At 40.1% G+C, this 19,093-nt stretch overlaps 1 protein-coding gene across 1 annotated transcript in view; it reads left to right on the forward strand.

The window, feature by feature from the left end:
• Nucleotides 1–19,093, forward strand: part of LOC101849152 (golgin subfamily A member 2) — a gene marked incomplete at its 3' end in the record, with an annotated part of 40,888 nt that overhangs the window by 14,464 nt on the left and 7,331 nt on the right. Inside the window, 11 exon segments of the mRNA XM_013086797.2 lie at nucleotides 761–867; nucleotides 10,734–10,792; nucleotides 11,642–11,783; nucleotides 12,716–12,808; nucleotides 13,769–13,876; nucleotides 15,190–15,277; nucleotides 16,201–16,363; nucleotides 17,192–17,384; nucleotides 17,831–17,944; nucleotides 18,224–18,382; nucleotides 18,878–19,012. Of these exon segments, the coding sequence (XP_012942251.1) occupies nucleotides 761–867; nucleotides 10,734–10,792; nucleotides 11,642–11,783; nucleotides 12,716–12,808; nucleotides 13,769–13,876; nucleotides 15,190–15,277; nucleotides 16,201–16,363; nucleotides 17,192–17,384; nucleotides 17,831–17,944; nucleotides 18,224–18,382; nucleotides 18,878–19,012 (1,361 nt within the window).

Genomic DNA, 19,093 nt, shown 5'->3' on the forward strand with positions numbered 1-19,093 from the left:
GGGGGGCATGGATCTCGGTGAGTGATGATAGGGGACAAAGTGAGTGAATATGTAGGAGGAGGGTGGACCTAAGTGAGTCAACGTGTTGGTAAATCAGTAACTGAGATGAATGAACGTGTGTTTAGCAGATGGACAGGTGAGGGAAAATGTGGGTAGGGGGTAGATTGAATTGAGTGAATTTGTGTCTTTATGAATGATATTTGGTACTTTGTTGTACAAGTTGGTATGCGAATCTTGTTGGTTGTGCCAGTAGCTCAGTTGGTAACATGCAGGACAGTGTTGCGGATGACCCTAGTTTGTTTCACCACTAGGGCATTCTTGCAATGTTGCTCTTGGAGGAGTTATCATAGTTCTCCACACACTTGGCTCAGTTTTTTTGGAGATGGGTGTTAAATTGGAAGTGATACTTTTAATAGACTAATTGTGTTGAAAGGGATGTTAGACTTGTCATATCATACTTCTTTTTCTTGGAATTTTATTAAGTAGCCCTTGGGTTGTGTATAGGGAATTTTCATGGCTTTTCACTCACTTGGTTTAATCCTTTTGGAAGTGGACATTGAATCTGAGGTTGTGTGTCTCACATATTGCTGCAGTTTTGAAAGGGATGTTTTGCTCATATTGTACTATCAAATTGCTCAGATTTTTATCTTTATTTAAAAGACAAATCTAATACAAGTAAAATGATGATCGTTATAATAATTTTCTTTCTTTTTTTTTTTTTTAAACTTTGCTGGGATTTTTATGTTTACTTTTGTTGCAGAGGAAATTGAGGAGCTCAGTGGTCGGTTAAAAGCATCGCGCCAGAGAGTATCAGATCTGGAGCGGAGTCTGTCCACCACCTCACAGTCTGGTCAGCAGCTTGAGAAGGTCAGTGATGAAGAGTGCAGGCACACACCTAGACATATACTCACTCATTCACAAGCACACACACCACACACATGCAGACACACACACACACACACACACACACACACACACACACGTACACTCACACTCACAATCATGCTCGCACTCGTGCTTACCACATGCCCAGCACTATTGCAGTGTGGTAGAATGAGTCGGCTTGGGTGCATGGGAGCATGCTGTGACTTGTGTGTTCTGCTACTGAGCATTTTCTGTTGAAAATTGGCGTTTAAAATGTTTCTTCTTGATTGACACTGGGTCAGGGTTGTGTTCAGGACTCTACGATAATGCAGCAAACTCTCCAACTCCACCACTAATAAACTAGTCCTTTTGTGTAGACCAATTCATACGACTATTCTTGCCTGCTCTTGTTGATGCAGTATTTGTGTAGCGTGCACTATAGGTCAGTGGTGAATGTTACGGGGTTCTTCATACCATGATCAATTGCCTTTGCTTAGCAAGGTGCACTCACTGTAGTTTGAAAACATATTTGGGGATTGTTTTTTTGGGGAGCGTTTTCATCAGTTGATCAGGCTTTTAAAAGTAAATATTTAAAATTAAAATGCAACTCAAATCTGAAATTAATGCTGTTATGCAGGTCAGTTGAATTTTCTGAACTAAGTAAGTCTTACAGTTAGTGTTGAGGTACTTTAACCTGTGGCCAGGTGAATGTGAAGGCTGTAAGAACAATTTTATTGGATTGGAATCGAAAGGAGTGCTTAATTTTTTTTTCTCCTTTTTTAAACGTATGTGCTTTTATTTGAAATTTATTTGTATTTACTTATGACCTCAGAATGAGTTATGCTTAAGTTTGGCTTTTCCTGCTATGCTCTGCTGAATTTTAAAGATTTTTTTATCATCATTAATTTTTAGATGTAGATTAGGTTATCAGTGTGACTTTTGCATGTTCTTTTGGAAATTGATTATTAATATTTTTTGTCTCCTGGCAATTTCCTGTTCATCATTTGGTGGAAGACTGATTTTTTTGAAAGTTTAAAATTATTTTCAGAATTAGAAAGAGTACATTTGTTCATTTTACATGATTTAGATGGTTTTTAGTGAGCTTTCAATAGAGGATATTCGTGGGAGGTTCCAGATTTACTTGCATGAAATACATTTTCTGCACATGGATGTGGACTTTTCGTGTCAAAAGAGTACTTACTTCCCACTGTCTCTCTTTCTATTTCTCTTGTTTGATCTGTGTATTTGTTTCCCCCATTGCCATGTGCAGGAGCAGGTGAGATTCTCTCTGTAGCTGATCACTCCAGGCCTTTTTAGTTGTGTTTTTTTTTTTTTTTTAACTTTTAGTTCAGGGATGGGCATTCTCCAAAGTTTTCAGAAATCCAAACTGAAAAGGGGAAAAAAAAGTGAGGAATGTTTGTTTTTGTCAGAATTCAATGACAAAGAGGTTAGTGATGTTGCACACTCTCCCATTGGGAAAAATTGAGGTTGCTTTGGGGTTGTTGTTTTTATCTTGGTTTTTTTTTTCTAGTCATGCCCCTCCCTGTATTTTTTAAAAAGTCACTGCCTATGTGCTAGCCTTCTTTATAGTACCCCCTTACTGTATTCACAATCTCTTTTTGTACTGGTGAAGGAAAATTCTTGCCCTCTTTTTACGCTCTGCAAAATGTAGAGCCCTTATTCCAAATTGTGGTTGAGAGTTGTACAGATCTGTATAGGGAACGTTGTGTTGTATTTTGAGTAGAGGGTGTGCCTTGTACTCATCCAGATCTTTGGTATGTTTAATTATTTGCCGTAATTTCATGGTGCTAGTTCTTACTCTTTTGTCTACTGGTGGAATGGGTTCTAGATTTACCGCCTAGTTTTAGTTTAGTCTTGCCACGAAACCCAAAAATGTTCTGATTTTGTTGTTGTTTTTTTCTGGGGTTTTTTTTTTTGTTTTTGTTTTTGTTTTTTTCTTTGTTTTTGTTTTTGTTTTTTTCTTTGTCCTTTGTTGTGTCTAAGAGATGTTGGTAATTTTCTCGAGGATCACCAAGATGTTGTTATTGATGTTGTGGGATTTGTGATATCACTATTATTTGTTTTCTTTTCAAAACTTTGCTTTGGTTGATATTGTAGTCGTTGAGCTCAACTGGTGAGTTTTGAAGTAATTGCTTGAATGCTGTGTCACATGCAGGGAACAGAATAGTATTTCTTTATCACGGTGAAACCATGCTTGTTGATTACTCATCTATGCGGTTGTAGAAAAGCATTGTCTTATGTGATTCCTTGTGGGTGGTTGGCGGGTGCTCTGGTGTGGTTTGCTTCTTCTTTCCTATCAAACGTCTATCGTCCTTATCTCCCCTTCTTCTTTTTTTATGTTTGTTACTCTCTTGTAACACGTCTAATCTTCTGGCATTCATATGACCTTATGCAGCTGCAAGCGCCGTAAAACCTCTACTGAAACTAACTGTGATTCCTTCTCTGCTGAGTGCATGATTGTCAGGAATATATTTTTGTTAGTCTGGGACAATAAAACTAGAAGTGTTTCTTGTGGGGACAGTGTCTTCCTAGCATAACTTGTGAAGTCTAACCCTCAATTGTGAGTGGTTGGAGGGTGCTCTGGTGTGGTTTGCTTCTTCTTTCCTATCAAACATCTATCGCCCTTATCTCCTCTTTTTTATGTTTGTTACTCTCTTGTAACACGTCTAATCTTCTGGCACTCATTTGACCTATTATGCAGTTGCGAGCACCGTAAAACCTCTACTAAAATTTAAAAACCCTCAATTTCGCCCCCACCCCCAGGGCAGTGCTAGTGACTGAAGTGTCTTGCTTTAGGCCATTCCCAAAGGGGGATATTAACATTTTCTTATGCACAGTAGAATTGTAAATGGGCAGATTTATCACTGCCATGCTCATACTGTGTCTGAACAACATAGGGGGAACTGCTGCTTTTTCTTTCCTCATCCTTACTATCGTCATTATTCCTCTACTTCTTTTATATGTTTGTCACTCTCTTGTGAACTATTTCTGGGGTGCCTTGATAGTCGAAGCAGACTTTGTGTTGTTGACACTAGATAGGTGAGCAGAGTAATCCTGATTCCCCGTGTGGACTTCTCTCTTGACATCCACCCCGTGGCGCTAATATGACCTTATGCAATTACGAGTGCCGTAAAACCTTACCAAAACAAAAACAAAACAAACGAACCCTCAATGTTTCATTGAAAAGTCAGTGAGATACAGATGCGGTATTGTTCTCATTGTCAACCTCATTTTCATTGTGCTCTCTAGCACCCGAGCAGATGGTTGATAGGTGTTCGAAATTGTTTGTTGGTGGTTTGCAGGTGCTCTGGTGTGGTTTGCTCTTTCTTTCCTATCAAACATCTGTCATCAGTATCTCCCCTCCTCCTTTTTTTGTCTTTGTTACTCTCTTGTAATACCTCTAATCTTCGGCATTTTTAAGCGAATTGCGCTGCAAGTGCCATAAAACTCTTACTAAAACAAAACGAAAATGGTTTGCTTCTACTACTTTTCAGAATTTCTAATATCGCTATCCGTTCTCGGCGAAAAGTAGCCTTTATCACGATGTCATTGTTAAACTACAGGTCAACAGCTGCTACTGTTTATTACTGTCCGAGTTGTTTTTCCTCTCTTTCTTTTTTATTACTCGTTTTCTCTGTCCATACGCTTCTCTCTTAAACATAAATACAACATAACAAGTTACCTGCTTGGTCCTAAGGTCTCAAACGTAGCTTTATCTTACTTTATCTGCGACATGTATCCTGATAGATAATATATGTCACATGATTATACCTCTGCTTGTGGGAAATAACAAGTTATGTTTGTGGTTTATTTTGTAAACTTAACTAGTGGAGGTGGAAATGTTTCGCAATGTTATAGATGAGCATGTGTTTATTATTTATTATAGTAGAGGGTTTTACGGCACTCGCAACTGCATAAGGTAATATGAGCGCCAAGGGGTGGGTGTCAACAGAGAAGTCTTTACAGGGAATCAGACCCACTCTGCCCACCTCTCTAGCTTCAACAGCACAAGGTCTGCTTCAACTATCAAGGCAACCCGGAAATAGCAGGTCACAAGAGAGTGACAAACATACAAAAGAAGTAGAGGAAAATGGCAATAGTAAGGATTAGGAAAGAAAAAGCAGCAGTTCCGTGTTGTAGATCAGGCACAGTTATGAGCGTGACATGAATCAGCCCATTTTCTACTGCACTTGAACGAGAAATATCCCCCCTTTGGGAATGGCCTAAAGACACTACAGTCGGTGGCACTGCCCCAGGGGGTTTGAGCATGTGTGCTAGGTGTCGGGTTTACGTGTGCCACCTAGAGGAGTTGAAGGAGATTTATTTTTTTTACGCTGCAACTCGAAGTGGTCATGTTTGAGACTGAGGTTCGAATTGAATATTTGCAGTCAGTTGCGCTGTCGAACAATGAGGCGGGGAAAAGGGGTGGGGTTGTGGAGGCGTGGTTGTAAGTAAGTTGTGGAAGACGTCTAATCGAGATGAGCTTTTTACTGCGGAGTAGAAACCATCCTGATGAACGTGGCTTACGGAACGTGCGAGTCGTACAGGTTATTTATGCCTGGTCTGTGCCCTTCTGAATTGGGTGCGAAGTTGCAGCAGTCTACTTTGCCTTATTTCCCATCAAACATCTGTGTTTATCTCTTCTCCTTTTTTTCTTTGTATGTTTTTCTCTAATAACACCTATAATCTCGCTCTGGCACTTTTGAGGTTAAACTCACTTGTGCAGGGGATATTTTGCAATGGGGCAAGTTTGATGCGGGTGGTTGGAAGGCGCTACTCGCTATTGGTAGGTCCTACTTTTTTACTTTTCCTCCGTTCATTCAGTCTGTCCTACTTTTTCTCTGCATTATGACAATTATTGTGTCGTTGTGCTTCTCCTTACTCAAACAACTCTCGAGAAAAAGAAGAAAAGCCACTGTGTTATATAATTATTATTAGTCGATTGCGTATGTGTTAATATATTTTTGCGCCCGAGACTTACGCCTTCCCGTCTGGTTTCGCCCTGAGTCGGAACAGTCCGTTTCCTAAATTGTATCTACGGAGATTTAAAGGGTTTCCTGCTACGTTTATAAGTATTGTGAGCTGTGTATGTTTGTCGCCATGGCAACCTGGCTGGACTTGTGCTGCAAATTTTAACCTGTCACGACCGGCGCAGCTTCTTTTATCTTATCGTTGCGACCGTCGCTGACCTTTGACCTCCCAGAGGTCATGACACGTGTGAGGTCGGGGAGGCAGGGTCGTTGACGCGTTGTATTGACGTGTCTACTCCCACTATATTGTGGTGTGTGGTGTGTAGATTTGTTTTCTCCTGTGGGTGTTGTTTTGACGGGGTCTTGGAAGTAAAATCACGGTTTCCTGTCACCAGGACTTCAGTCGACCCGTCTGCGTTTGTGATTCTTGGATTTTTTTTCCTTCTCCATTTGGGATGGTTGAAGGGGGCCACCGGTACCGGTAGGCAGTAGATCTACTTCTTTCCTTTGCCTCTTGTTGCTCTGTATGTGTACTTGATTATTTTTTTTTCCTCGTGTAAAAAAAAATAATTCGAGTGGGTGGTTGGCGGGTGCTCTGATAGTGTGGTTTGCTCTTTCTTTCCTATCAAACATAATCTGTTCTCTTTATTATTATCTCTTCTCCTTTTTTGTGTACCCGCCCGGTATGTTACTCTCTAGTAACACTTCTCATCTTAAGAACTTTTATTATCGTAATCATGTTAAAAATGCTGTTTAAGCTCTTACTAAAACAAACACAAATGTAATGCTATGTCCGGTGTTGTATACATGTTTTTCTGTTTACGCATGTAGGCTATTAAACCAAATACGCTGTATTAAAAAAAGGGTGGGGGGGTGTGCGTGCGCTGTGCGTGTGTGTGTGTGTGTGTGTGTGTGTGTGTGTGTGTGTGTGTGTGTGTGTGTGTGTGTGTGTGTGTGAGAGAGAGAGAGAGAGAGAGAGAGGGGGGGGGGGAGTTCGCATTTTGATTTTGATGGCTGGTGCAGTGATCTGCTCGTACATACGTTTCAGCCTCACCATTGTCCTAAATCCTAATCTTCCACCCGGTGAAATGACTGTGTTATCGGCGCTGATTCGTTGTAATACTACGACGATACAATAGGGCTATTCCACGGTAACTGACCATTCAAATGAGGTATTTTTTTTCTGCCCCATCAGTTACCGAAACTAAACACGTCAAAGAATTTGCATAAAGCACTTTTTTTTTCAAATGACTGCATTTTATATTATTCTTAATGTCTTTCAAAGTGGGTGGTTGGCGGGTGCTCTGGTGTGGTTTGCTTATTCTTTCCTGTCCTTTTTTGTGTTTGTTACTCTCTTGTAACACCTCTAATCTTTGGCACTTAAATTACCTTATTATGTTGCAAGTTACTTAAAACACTTACTAAGACTAAATGTCTTTCAAATGTTCTGATCATTTAAAGTAAATTGATATTGAATTACAGTGTTTACGTGTGTTATCCTTGTAGCCTTGTAAGAAAGTTTGTTCCAAATGTCCTCGTGGAATGGCCCTGTTGCAAGTCGTGCCGTGGTATCAACCGATTGCAGAGCGTGGTAATGATGGCCGTGGTGGGGTGTGTTTCCCTGTATCTTTCTTTGGCTCTAGATTTGTTGTGCTGTAACTTTGTAAGTACAAGGGCCGTATCCTTGTGTAGTAGTGTGTTCTAGTAGTTGAACCCACAAAGGCAGGTGATTGGGTGGTTGGAGGGTGGGTGACGCTTGAAACTCTTAATAGTTCTTTTCTATTTTCCATTTGTTTCTGCTATCCACCTTGCTTTTTACTTACTAAAGAAACGCTCTGAGATGTCTCTCAAAGCCACTTGAACGATTGAAGTGGCGTGACAGAATCAGATAGCTCTTTGGTGGGTGTTGGGAGGGCACCGCTGGTTGGTCCTATTTCTTTACTTTTCCTCTGTTGTTTCTGTCTGTTCGTCTTACCTTTTCCCAGCACTAGTGACCGTTCATTATTGTGTCGATCTGCTTCTCTTTACTGAACTAATTTCTAAATTGGTATTACTGTGTTGATGTTGCTTCTCTTTACTCAATTAACATTAAACTCAAACTAACATTAAACTGATCGGTGGGTGGTTGGCGGGTGCTCTGGTGTGGTTTGCTTCTTCTTTCCTGTCAAACATGTATCGGCCTTATCTCCCCTTCTTCTTTTTTGTTTGTTACTCTCTTGTAACAGCTCTACTAATCTTCTGGTGCTCATATGACCTTATGCAGTTGCGAGCGCCGAAAAACCTCTACTAAAACTAAAACTAAAATTAACAAGGCAATCCTCAATGTCCTGATCGGATGTTGGAACAACTTTCTGTTTAGTTCTTCTTGTAACAACTCTAATCATCAGGACTTATAATACCTTATTGTGTTGCAAGTGCCAGAAAACTCTTAATAAAACTAAACTTAAACTTACCCGACCGTATTATGTTACAAGTTCCGGAAAACTCATACTAAAATCTAATTTACGTAGTATCTCGATCTTTCTGCGTAGAAGTGATGTGATTGTAGCCTCTAGCAACAATGTGAATGAAGCCTCTAGAGGAGTAGTGAATATAGCCTTCTGCAGGGATGTATCTGTATTTAGTCTTCAGCAGGGGATGTGAATATAGCCTTCAGTAGCAATATGAATGTAGCCTCCGGAGATGATGTAAATGTAGCGTCCAGCTGGGGTGTGAATGTAACTTCCAGTAGCAGTGTGAATGTAGCCTCCGGCAGGGATGTGAATGTAGCTTCCAGTAGCAGTGTGAATGTAGCCTCCACCAGGGATGTGAATGTAGCTTCCAGTAGCAGCGTGAATGTAAATGTAGCCTCCAGTAGCTGTGTGAATGTTGCTTCCAGTAGATGTGCAAATGTATTAGACTGTAAAGAAGAGCAAAACAAAAACCAGAACTACAAGTTTTCACGGCAAAGGAGTCAGGAAAACAAACTGGTAAGGCCCACATAAGGAAATTAGAAAATGTCAGTCAAAAGTGATCAAATTGTCACTAGTAACACCATCCAGTGACTTCTTCATGGATTCTGGGGCAAGAGACGAAGCTGCTTCTTGTAGGCCCAGCTTTTGATAATGTACACACTGTGAACCAGTATTCGAGTAAACCAAACCAGTGCTATCAACAGCTGGTGTCATGCCCCTCCCTCCCCCCCCCCTCCCCGTGAACTGTACACAAAGTCAATGATAGGGGAGGAAGATTTGTCGAATTTCAAAACACACAGTTACCAAGTAAACTGAGTCTGGTCCAGGTCAGGAGGTGTCAGTCCTTTTAACAAGTAGATTGAATCGTTGCCAGGCCAGGAGGCAGGGCTTTTTTTGTTTTGGTTGTTTGCTCACATAAGCGGTAAATTTCTTAACCACCACCCCTGCCCATTTTTTTTTTGTCCCTGCCGTAGCAGCTGTGTAACATCTGTGAATGACAGCAGAATATGTCGTGTCACCCAACCACTTCTTGAAGGCCATTTAGAGAGAGAGAGAGAGAGAGAGTGTGTGTGTGTGTGTGTGTGTGTGTGTGTGTGTGTGTGTGTGTGCACGCACACATGTGTGTGTGTGTGAGGGGGGGGGGGGGGGAATTGGATCAGGGACGAATAATGCCTAGTGTACAGTTCTACTGTTTTGTTTATCCATTTATTATTCTATTGTTGTATTGTTTGATTCATTGTGACTTTGAGGGTTGTATAGAGCTCTATACCAGTGCGGGGAAGTCTTGGGTGATGCTTAGGTGCATACGAAAGTGGAGTGTGCATTCGTGACTTGGAAACCATACTGTAAACATTGCTTTTGATATGCGCATAATAATTGGTACCTTTTTTTCTCTCTTTGTATAAGGTATGCTAAAATCTATTGGGACACCAAAGGAGACTGACAATATGTTTTCACTATCTTTTGTACAAAACATACACAGGATATTCCTATCTCCTCCGCTCCCCCCCCCCTCCCCACCTCCCTGTAAATCTTTCTGTCTTGTTCTTTCCTTTTCTGTCTTTGTTCTCTCTCTCTTTCTCTCTCTGTCTCTCTCTGTCTCTCTCTGTCTCTGTCTCTCTCTCTCTCTCTCTCTCTCTCTCTCTCTCTCTCTCTCTCTCTCTCTCTCTTTCTCTCTCTCTCTGTCTTACTGTCAGTCTGTTTTTGCCATGTCTCATGCAGTAGTAAAAGATAAATTAAAATTCAATGACATTGTCAGAAGTAGGCAGAGTGTATTAGGTTCTGTTGGAACTTCTGTTGTTTTCAAGGAGGTGATTGTTGGAAAACAAAGCAAGAGCTAGTTGTGAGAAAGGTGAATGAACAGCAGACTCGCCCAACTTGCTGAAAAAATTTATGTCGAGAAAATTAACTTTTTTTTTTTTTACTCCACTTCTTAAAGGAATTTTGCAAGCAGATTCATTTCGAGTATTTCGTTATTGGGTTGAAATTGAGTTTCACTAGTGAGGAATAGATGGGGTTAAGGTTATGATAGGAAGTGTTTGAGAGCAATTTTTTGTGTGCACCTTTTTTTTTTCCATGGACTGTTGTACCGTTTATACTGATTTGGTGTTGTTTTTAATATTGATGCTTATGACCACATCTTTTTGTTTGTAGAGGAAGGAAAGTCATAAGTGTGATTTTTTTTTAACTTTCACTATCATTGGAGATAAGCTGTACCACATTCACCCCCAAGCAACTCTTAAACATTCTTGATAAGACTTTGAAACGTATCTACAGTCCCCATCATCTTCAGGATCATATCATGTCAGCAAGTTTAAAGAAATGTCAAGAAATTATTTTCACAATTTCTGATTTATGTTATGAAATTCCGCATTACATTTTGAAAATCTTAATTTTTATACAATTTTCCTTCTTTTCATTTCAGAATGCTGCTGAGAATGCTAAAGAATTAGACAGGCTAAAGTTAGAATCGTACAAGTCTAGGTAAGTACAGGAATCCTTCTACCTGTGGTATTCTCTTGAAGCTGTAGTTACTTTAGTGTTTACATATATTTTTGTGAAGCGTACCGTTGAAATGAGTTACTGCTGCGTCAAATAATTTATTGATGGAATTCATATCATTAATTAGTATGAAATGACAAGAGACACGTTAAACTTGAAAAAAAAAAAATGCGCTAGTTGAAAGTAAACAAATGCGACCCTTATGTCAATTTTAGGCTGATATCTCCATTTAGGGATTGCAAGGAGTAACTCATTTTGTCAGCACATCTGACATATGTACATCTTGTTCTGTAACCGAATGGCTGAGATGTTGGTTATGACAGTTCCATCTCTATGGCTTTGTTATGGCATTTTACAGTATTGCACATTTGTCTGTATGAAAGTTTGTTTTCAACTCCAATGTAAGGATAAAGCAACAAAATTATTTTTAAAGGTCTTGGTGCAGTGGTGGTGTTCTCATTTTACTCAAATCTTTATATCACTAATTTTTTAAAGTATGGGGGTGTATATACTTTGAATTCCATCAACCCATTTTGGTAGGTTGTATATTACAGAGAATATCTGACATGCTTTAGGAGACTCAACATGCATGAAATGATGTACTCATCGGACACTATAGTTTCTTACTTTTTAAAACTGTTGGATGTTGAATTGAGATTGATTTAATCTGTGACACTGAATTGACTGAAGTGTAGCAGGTAGACCAAGCAACGCGTCATGATGTGTGCCAAATCCTGATTCTTGATAAATCAGCAGGTCATTGAAGAATAAGAATCCACATTACTTCACTTTGGTTGGGTTGATCCTGGCAATTGCTTTGTGTTGTTTCAGTAAACAGAATGAGGAGCTGAAGCAGCAAGTATCTGAGCTGTCGGAGCAGCTACAGGCCAAGGTCACTGAGTGCAAGTCGTCCTCAGACGAAGTGACGGAGCTACAGAAGAAGTTGGAGATGGCAGAGCTCTACGCCCAGCAGGTAAGTCTATTGTTGTACATTGTCTGACTGGACGTGTTTTACACCTGTATCAGTAAGTGGTTGGAAGACACAATTGGTAGGTCCTACTTCTTTTCTGTTGTTTCCCTCTGCTGTATTTTTTCGGTTTTTTTTTTCTTTTTACCGGCTTTAACCAACCAAACTTTATTGTGTCTAAGTGCTTCTCTTTACTGCAAAACCCTTAAAAAAAACAATTTCGGTCATTAAGTGTGCTAGGCTGTTTTCATTCTGCCTGTTAGGGCCAGCCTGTGCTGTGTTGGGGTACATTCCTGCACAAAGATAGAGATATTTTATAAAATGTCTTCCTCATATGGTTTTTGTACTTACGTCTTTCATGTACGAGGTGTGGAGCCCCTAAATTACACAGGAAGAAACACTTTGGGCTAATAGTAGGACCCTAGTATTAAAAGTTAAATATGTGAATACTTTGATTCTTTTCCCCCCCAAACTTTTTGTGTGTTGAATTACGGATTGCCTTTTAATGCTTTTATGATACCAATTTGTGTCTTTGTGAGCAATACAAGTTCTAGATGTCTCTTTAGACTAAGCGGGGGGGGGTTCTATGATTCCATTACTGGAATCTGTTCCTGGCTAAATAGGACAGTTACTGTGCTGGCTCTGAGTGAACTACTATAGGATGACTTACAAATTGTCAGTAAGCTGTTCAAATGTCTATAAAAGAAAAAAAAATTTTAAGGAGGAAGAAAAAACTGTTTTCTTCTTTTAACAATTGTACCTAATTTGTGTATCATCTCTTGCTTTTTAAAAAAAATTAGAAGTTGAATTTCGTCAACATATTTCTTGAACTCATGCAAACAATACCAAAGATTAAGAAAAGTACAATTTTTAACAAAGTCTAAATTTTGGTCTTAGTACATTTGAACAGCTGGGAATGTTTTTTTCTCCCTCCCCAGCTTTCGAGTGAGAGTGAGAACACCCAGGGCAGTGTGGAGATTCTCAACTCTCTCCAGAAGGAGAGGGACAGTCTGCTGGCGAGATTACATCAGGTGAGTGGACAAATGTGTGATTGACGATGATAGAGAGAAACAGTCAGGTGTTAAGGTCTTTTAAGGTGAATAAAATAATGTGTTGAGAAGGAGCAGAAGAGAGAGCTAGAAGCATGTGGAAGAGAGAAATGGAGGGAGACAAAGGGAGAGAAAAGAGAAAGATAAAGCTGAAATATGATTTCAAGTTTGCATTATCAAGCACAACCTCTTAAGACTGGCTTTTTTATGTATCTTTACGAATAAGATTTTCAGAGTAGTCAGATAAGATTATTTTAAGCTAGATGCTAAGACCAAATTTCATTTATCACTACATATTTTTATTTCTGAATGTTGTGGGAAGTAAGTAACACTGTCTATGCAATAACTTAAAGACCTATAGGTTGTTGGCCTGATCCTGGAGAGAAAAAAGAAAAAGGCAATGTGGTAAATTCATAAACTAGTGTAAGGAAAATATATAGGATAACAAATCAATAATGTCCATCTGTAGGGGCTGTGTGATTTGGATCTAAGATACCTGAGGCACTCCCACAACAGGTGTGGGGTTTGGATTAAGTGAGCTGAAGTTTGGGAACCTAATCAACGCTGATTATTGTTCATTGCCCTAAGCTGATAAAACGCCTTTTTTTTTTTCATTTTTGGCACCAAATTTTTTAATTTGCTTCACCAATAGCCTGATCACCCCACTTTTCTGAAAATATCAAAGTTAAACTGTGACTAGTTTTTTAATAAATTAGAATACAAATTTTGGAAGAACACCTTTTCTTTAATGGTTACGGTGACAAAATTCCTTTTTTCTTGAAACTACTGTGAATGCATGCACGCACAAAAGACGTTTTGTCAGCTGGCGGAAGAACAGGCCACTTAAGTTTATCTCCCATAATGTCATTCCTGATGTTATTTTTGTTGTTATTGTCTTATTATCGGACCACATTTTGTTCTTCCCGTCATCGCCCCATCCAGCATGAGGAATTGACGCAGAAGCTCCAGTCGGAGCGTGACCAAGTGACAGACCAGTACCAGCAATACACAGAGCAGCTCCGGCACCAGTCGCAGCAGGTCACACAGCAGGTACTCATTTCTGTTTATATGTACTCGAGGTTCTCATGTAGGTCCAATAAAGGGATACACTTTTGACTCCTCAAGGCTTTATACCTTTCGTATCTACCTGAAGGACTCTGTTGTTTCTAAAAGGTACTCAGTTTACCTAAACAACATATACTCTTTTATGTGACCACAATACACAGACTCACATCAGCACAATATATGCTCTTATGTGTACTCAAGATATGGTGGTTGGAGGGCGCCACTGGTAGGTCCTACTTCTTCTCTTTCCCTTTGTTGTTTCTGTCTGTCTTGCTCCTTCCCTGCCCTTCGTGAACATTATTGTGTCAATGTGCTTTTCTTTACTCAAACTCAAAGTGCTTGCTAACCCTCCGGGGCAGTGCTACTGACTGAAGTGTCTTTAGGCCATTCCCTAAGAGGGGAACATTAACATCTCGAGTTCTTATATGCAGTAGAATTGTAATTGTAAATGGGCTGATTCATCTATGTCATGTTCAACTGTGCCTGAACTGCAACAGGGAACTGCTGCTTTTTCTTTCCTAATTCTTAAAACTATCATAATTTTTCCTCTACTTCTTTTGTATGTTTGTCACACTCTTATGACCCGCTATTTCCGGGATGCCTTGAAAGTCGAAACAGACTTTGTGCTGTTGAAGCTAGAGAGGTGAGCTGAGTTAGTCTGATTCCCTGTAAAGTCTACTCTGTTGACATCCACCCCTTGGCGCTCATATGACCTTATGCAGTTCCGAGCGCCGTAAAACCTCCACTAAAACAAACAAAAGTACTCACTTTCGTCAGCATGAAGCACTCTTACGTCTACATGAGCTTCTCATTTTTGTTTATGTTTCAGTCAGGGCACCCTGTCAGCTCAGTTGTTATCATGCTGAACTGCTATGTTTGATTAATTTTCCTGAACTTCGACTGTTTGGGGGTGTTTTCAAGGGTTTCCACCATTTGATTCTGTGCCATATGATACTGAAGTTGCATCAGATGTACCACCTCTGACATAACTTTACAGTGTTGAAAGAGCCATTAAACCTTCAGCATACCTTTCACATGGATCATTTGTAATGAACTTTGCTTCATCCGTGCTCTTCTCTTGAACTAAAAGACAGACAAAGCTCATGGATGGTTGTTTTGGTACCACTGGGAGATCTATTTCTTTACTGTTCCTCTGTTTTATATTTTGTTGAATTTGCTTTTCCTGAACGCGTAATGACCACTTCTGTGTGGATGTGCATGTGTTTATTTTAAAAAATGTTTTAACAAAAGAAACCAACCTTGGCTCTAATTCACTGCTGATGTCCCTACCTTCTCAGGTAACAGTTCTCACTGAGGAGAGAGAGCAACTGCTGAACAAGCAGCATGAGCTAGAGGGCGCTGTGCACGAGTTGCAGAGGAAGCTAGGTGAGTGATGCTGCTTTGTTCTGGATAATTTATGACTGTCACTTGTTATCACTGGACAATGTACTGCTGTGTACTGTTAAATGGTTTTTGACTGAATTAGAAGGTCTTAAAATTCTGTCGTCCTGCTGTGTGCAGTCATGTTCGTTTTTGACAAATTGTTAGAATTGCTGGCTGTCTGGTGGTATTTCACCCCACATAGCAATTCAGCAGAGAAGCAGGATTGTGAATTCCTTTATTTTACAATTGCATGTTATTACCAAACATTTGAAACTCAGTACCGACAGTCTTATCTTTTTTTTTTTTCTAGTTTTTTGTTTTATTTAAATCGATACGGGGTGTAAGCGAACAGCTCAATTTTTTTTTTTTTTTGTTCTTTTACTGTTCGTAGTATGTTTCCTTTTTTTCGTAGTTAACTGTCACAAATATTTTAATGTCGAGTAATAAGTGTCGCGACATGGTGGAATCAGGCGCTTGTCAATTTTTTGGCATGTGGGGTTATATATATATGGTTAAAGCTTTTTCATTTGCCTTCTATTTGGTGAAAGACATATCCATGTGTGATGCATAGAAGTCGATATATTTGCGATTGAAGGAGGTCAGGGTCACCTGGTTTCAGAGGTGAAATTAGCCAAAGTATTGTCATTTCGGTAGCTTGAGAGTCCTTGAAAACTGAAAGTCAACATCTTTTGCGCCTTTAATTGATGTTTTTCGGTAAAATCCACACACAATGTGTTTGTGAATGGATATAAACGGTGTTGAGCCAAAAAAAAAAAAAAGAAAATTAGTTAAAAAAATTGTCCCACAGTCAGAAAAATGCCAATTTCTTTGATTTCACTATTTTCACGAGTGCCTAGTTTCACCATGATGCCTCACATATATTCCTGTATATAATTTATTTTGCTTCTTTCACTTCTTACGTACAGAGGATGTTGAGAACGCCCCTCGACCTGAGGTTGCGGCCCCTGCCCCACAAGCCCCCAGCATCCCCCCGGAGGTAACAGCAGAACTGGAGCGTCTTCGCATTGACGTTCGGGAAGCTACTGTGGCCTTGGAGACACAAGTGAGAGACAACATGCAACTGGGCAGGTGAGTGTCCTTTGAGGGGAGAAGTGCTCCTTGGGGGGAGAAGTGCAATTATTTTTTTAAGAAGAAAAATACATGTAAAAATAGTTTTTGACGCTTGATGTATTAGACGACATGATGTAGATTTTTAGTCCCTGTGCACACATTTCGAAGGGGCCTGAAAAGTTAAAGGGATTTTCTCTCGTAGCCTGTTGTGGCACCTCTGTTCATCTTTACTTGGTTATCTGCTGCTGTCCAGTGTCTTCTGTGTCGTGTCTCTCTGCTGGGGTGTTCACCACACAGCTTAAGTCGGCTCGAGAAGTGTTGTTGACTCGGCCTGCCTTCTGACTAGTGTGAGGGGGGTTGTTGGAAGTTGCCACTGTTGAGTCTTTCTTTTTGTTCTCTTTGTCTGACTTTTTCCTTCCATTAAATAACTTGTTAATGTGTCTGTGCCTCTCTTGACTCAAACTTGATTTTCTAAATTGTGTTGATGTCGGTATAAGTCCATTACAGTGGGGGATGTTGGAGGACACCACTGTTAGGTCCTGCCTTTTTTCTTTGTCTTGTTTCTGTCCGTCTTATTTTTTCCTGTGGGTGGTTTGCGGGTGCTCTGGTATGGTTTGCTCCTTCTTTCCAATAAAAAAATTATCTTCTCTATCTGCCCTCCTTCTTTTTTGTGTTTGTTACTCTCTCGTAACACTTCTTATCTTCGGCACTTATATGACCTTATTGTGTTGCAAGTGCTGTAAAACTCTTACTAAAACTAAACTTACTTTTTCCTTGCCTTAAATAAATGTTTCTGTGCTTCTTCACAAATCTAATAAAGGCCATTACAATTTTTGCTAATCACAGACTGCTGGAGGAGAAGGAGGAGCGAGTGTCAAACCTGGAGCGGTCAGTGGAGGAGATGGGCGAGCAGGCAGGGGACAAGGTCCAGCTGTTGGAGAGTATCCAGAGTGACCGAACGGCCCTGAGCCGAGCTCTGTCGCAGAACAAGGAGCTCAAGACACAGCTGGAGGAGCTGCAACAGGGATTTGTCAAGATTGTGAGTCGGCTCGTCATATCCCGTGGTAGACTTGGGAGAGGGATAGGTCAAGATTGCTGGTGGATGGTCATTTTCTGTGTCATATTGTCGGTCAGTGATTGGTCAAGATTGTGAGGTTCTGAGGGGTTGGGGTTTTTTTTTTTGGTCCTTTGCCTTTTTTTTCTTTTCTTCTGCCTTCATTTTCTCTTTTGTATCCTCCTTATCTGATCATTTAAAACCTCTGTGTTGTTGGTTTTACTTCTTTTTCACTTTTGTTTCTATCTATTCATCTGTATTGCTTATTTTCCCTACCCCACATAATGTTATAACTATGTCAGTGTGTTTCTTTTTGCTCAAGCAATAGCCTCTCAAATTGTCTGTGTTCATGTCTTACCCCTAGCTCAACCACTCCCCTCCACCTTTTCATTCACGTATTTTCTTACCTTTTTGCTCATTCTTTCCACCAGAGCACAGATAACATGGAGCTGGTGACCAGACTACAGACAGAGCAACACTCGGTCAACGAACTATCAGCCAAACTGGCACAACAGGAGGATGAACTCACACAGATACGAGAAGTTGTGAGTTATTTCTAACAGAAGTGTGTTCTCAGTATAACTGGCCGATCAATGGTCTTGGATATTTGTCTGACCTGAATTTCTTCAGTTTTATGCTGAGTGTTGTTTAGAATTTTGCCCAGATGGGCCTGTTTTTTCCCCTCGACTTCCAAGTGCTAAAGTGTTTTTATAGATAGTTAATGTTCTATACCCCCACCACCACAATTTAAATATTATAAGAATGTTGTTGCTTGCATATTTCCTCCCACAAATCAACCTGTAGTGTGCAACTCTCTCCCTCAGCTGTCCTCCAAGGAAGGGGAGGTGACAGAGCTCAAGTCTGCCCAGCAGTTTGTGGAGAAGGAGATGTACCAGCAGGACCAGATGACGGACAGACTCCGACACTACGAGGCTCAGGCACAGCTGGTGGACACGCTACAGAATGAACTCACAGCCGCACAGGTAAATCTGGGTGCACGCCACAATATCATCAAACTTAAACGGAGATCTCTTTCAGAGAAACAAATGTATGTTCAGCGACTGAAATGTACGGTCTTGGCTCTTTTCATTGTTTTTTTCATGATCAGGTCGTATCTTGTGATTAGTCTTACTTTTATGCGTGTTCTATGGTTGGTCACAAACTTTGCTCACTGTCAGAGACAGTGAAAGCTCTGTCCTGTAAATCATAAGATCTGTCTGGGTATTTTTTAAGTGCAGTATATTTGAAGCCAGCTTTCAAGTTAAAAGTTGCACATTATAATGCTGTCAGTTATAATCATTATCATGAAAAGTGGGCACTCTAGTTAAGTTTTACACTTTCACATCTTCTGTGTGTTTTTATTGTGCTAATTATGCCATAGGATAGTGTTGCTAATGTCGTCATGACTTGCTATGTAAAGCAGCAGATCATCTCAAACTGTTCTCATCAAACATTTGTCATTCTCTTATACCTTTCAGGATATGATGGAGGCTTTGACTACTCAAAACAGTGAGTTACGAACCATGCTTATCAAGGCTACAGAGGTTAAGTCACCCTCAAGGTCAGAGAGTGCGGAGAACGGTGACAGTGAAGGAGAAGGACGCAATGAGATTGTAAGTTGTCATTGTTTGATGTTGATTTTTTAAAGTTTTTATTGAAGTTTGGTGAATTTGGATTTGTTCTAGTTGAGAAGG

The sequence above is a fragment of the Aplysia californica genome, unplaced genomic scaffold, assembly GCF_000002075.1.
Source record: "Aplysia californica isolate F4 #8 unplaced genomic scaffold, AplCal3.0 scaffold00506, whole genome shotgun sequence".
Taxonomy (NCBI): domain Eukaryota; kingdom Metazoa; phylum Mollusca; class Gastropoda; order Aplysiida; family Aplysiidae; genus Aplysia; species Aplysia californica.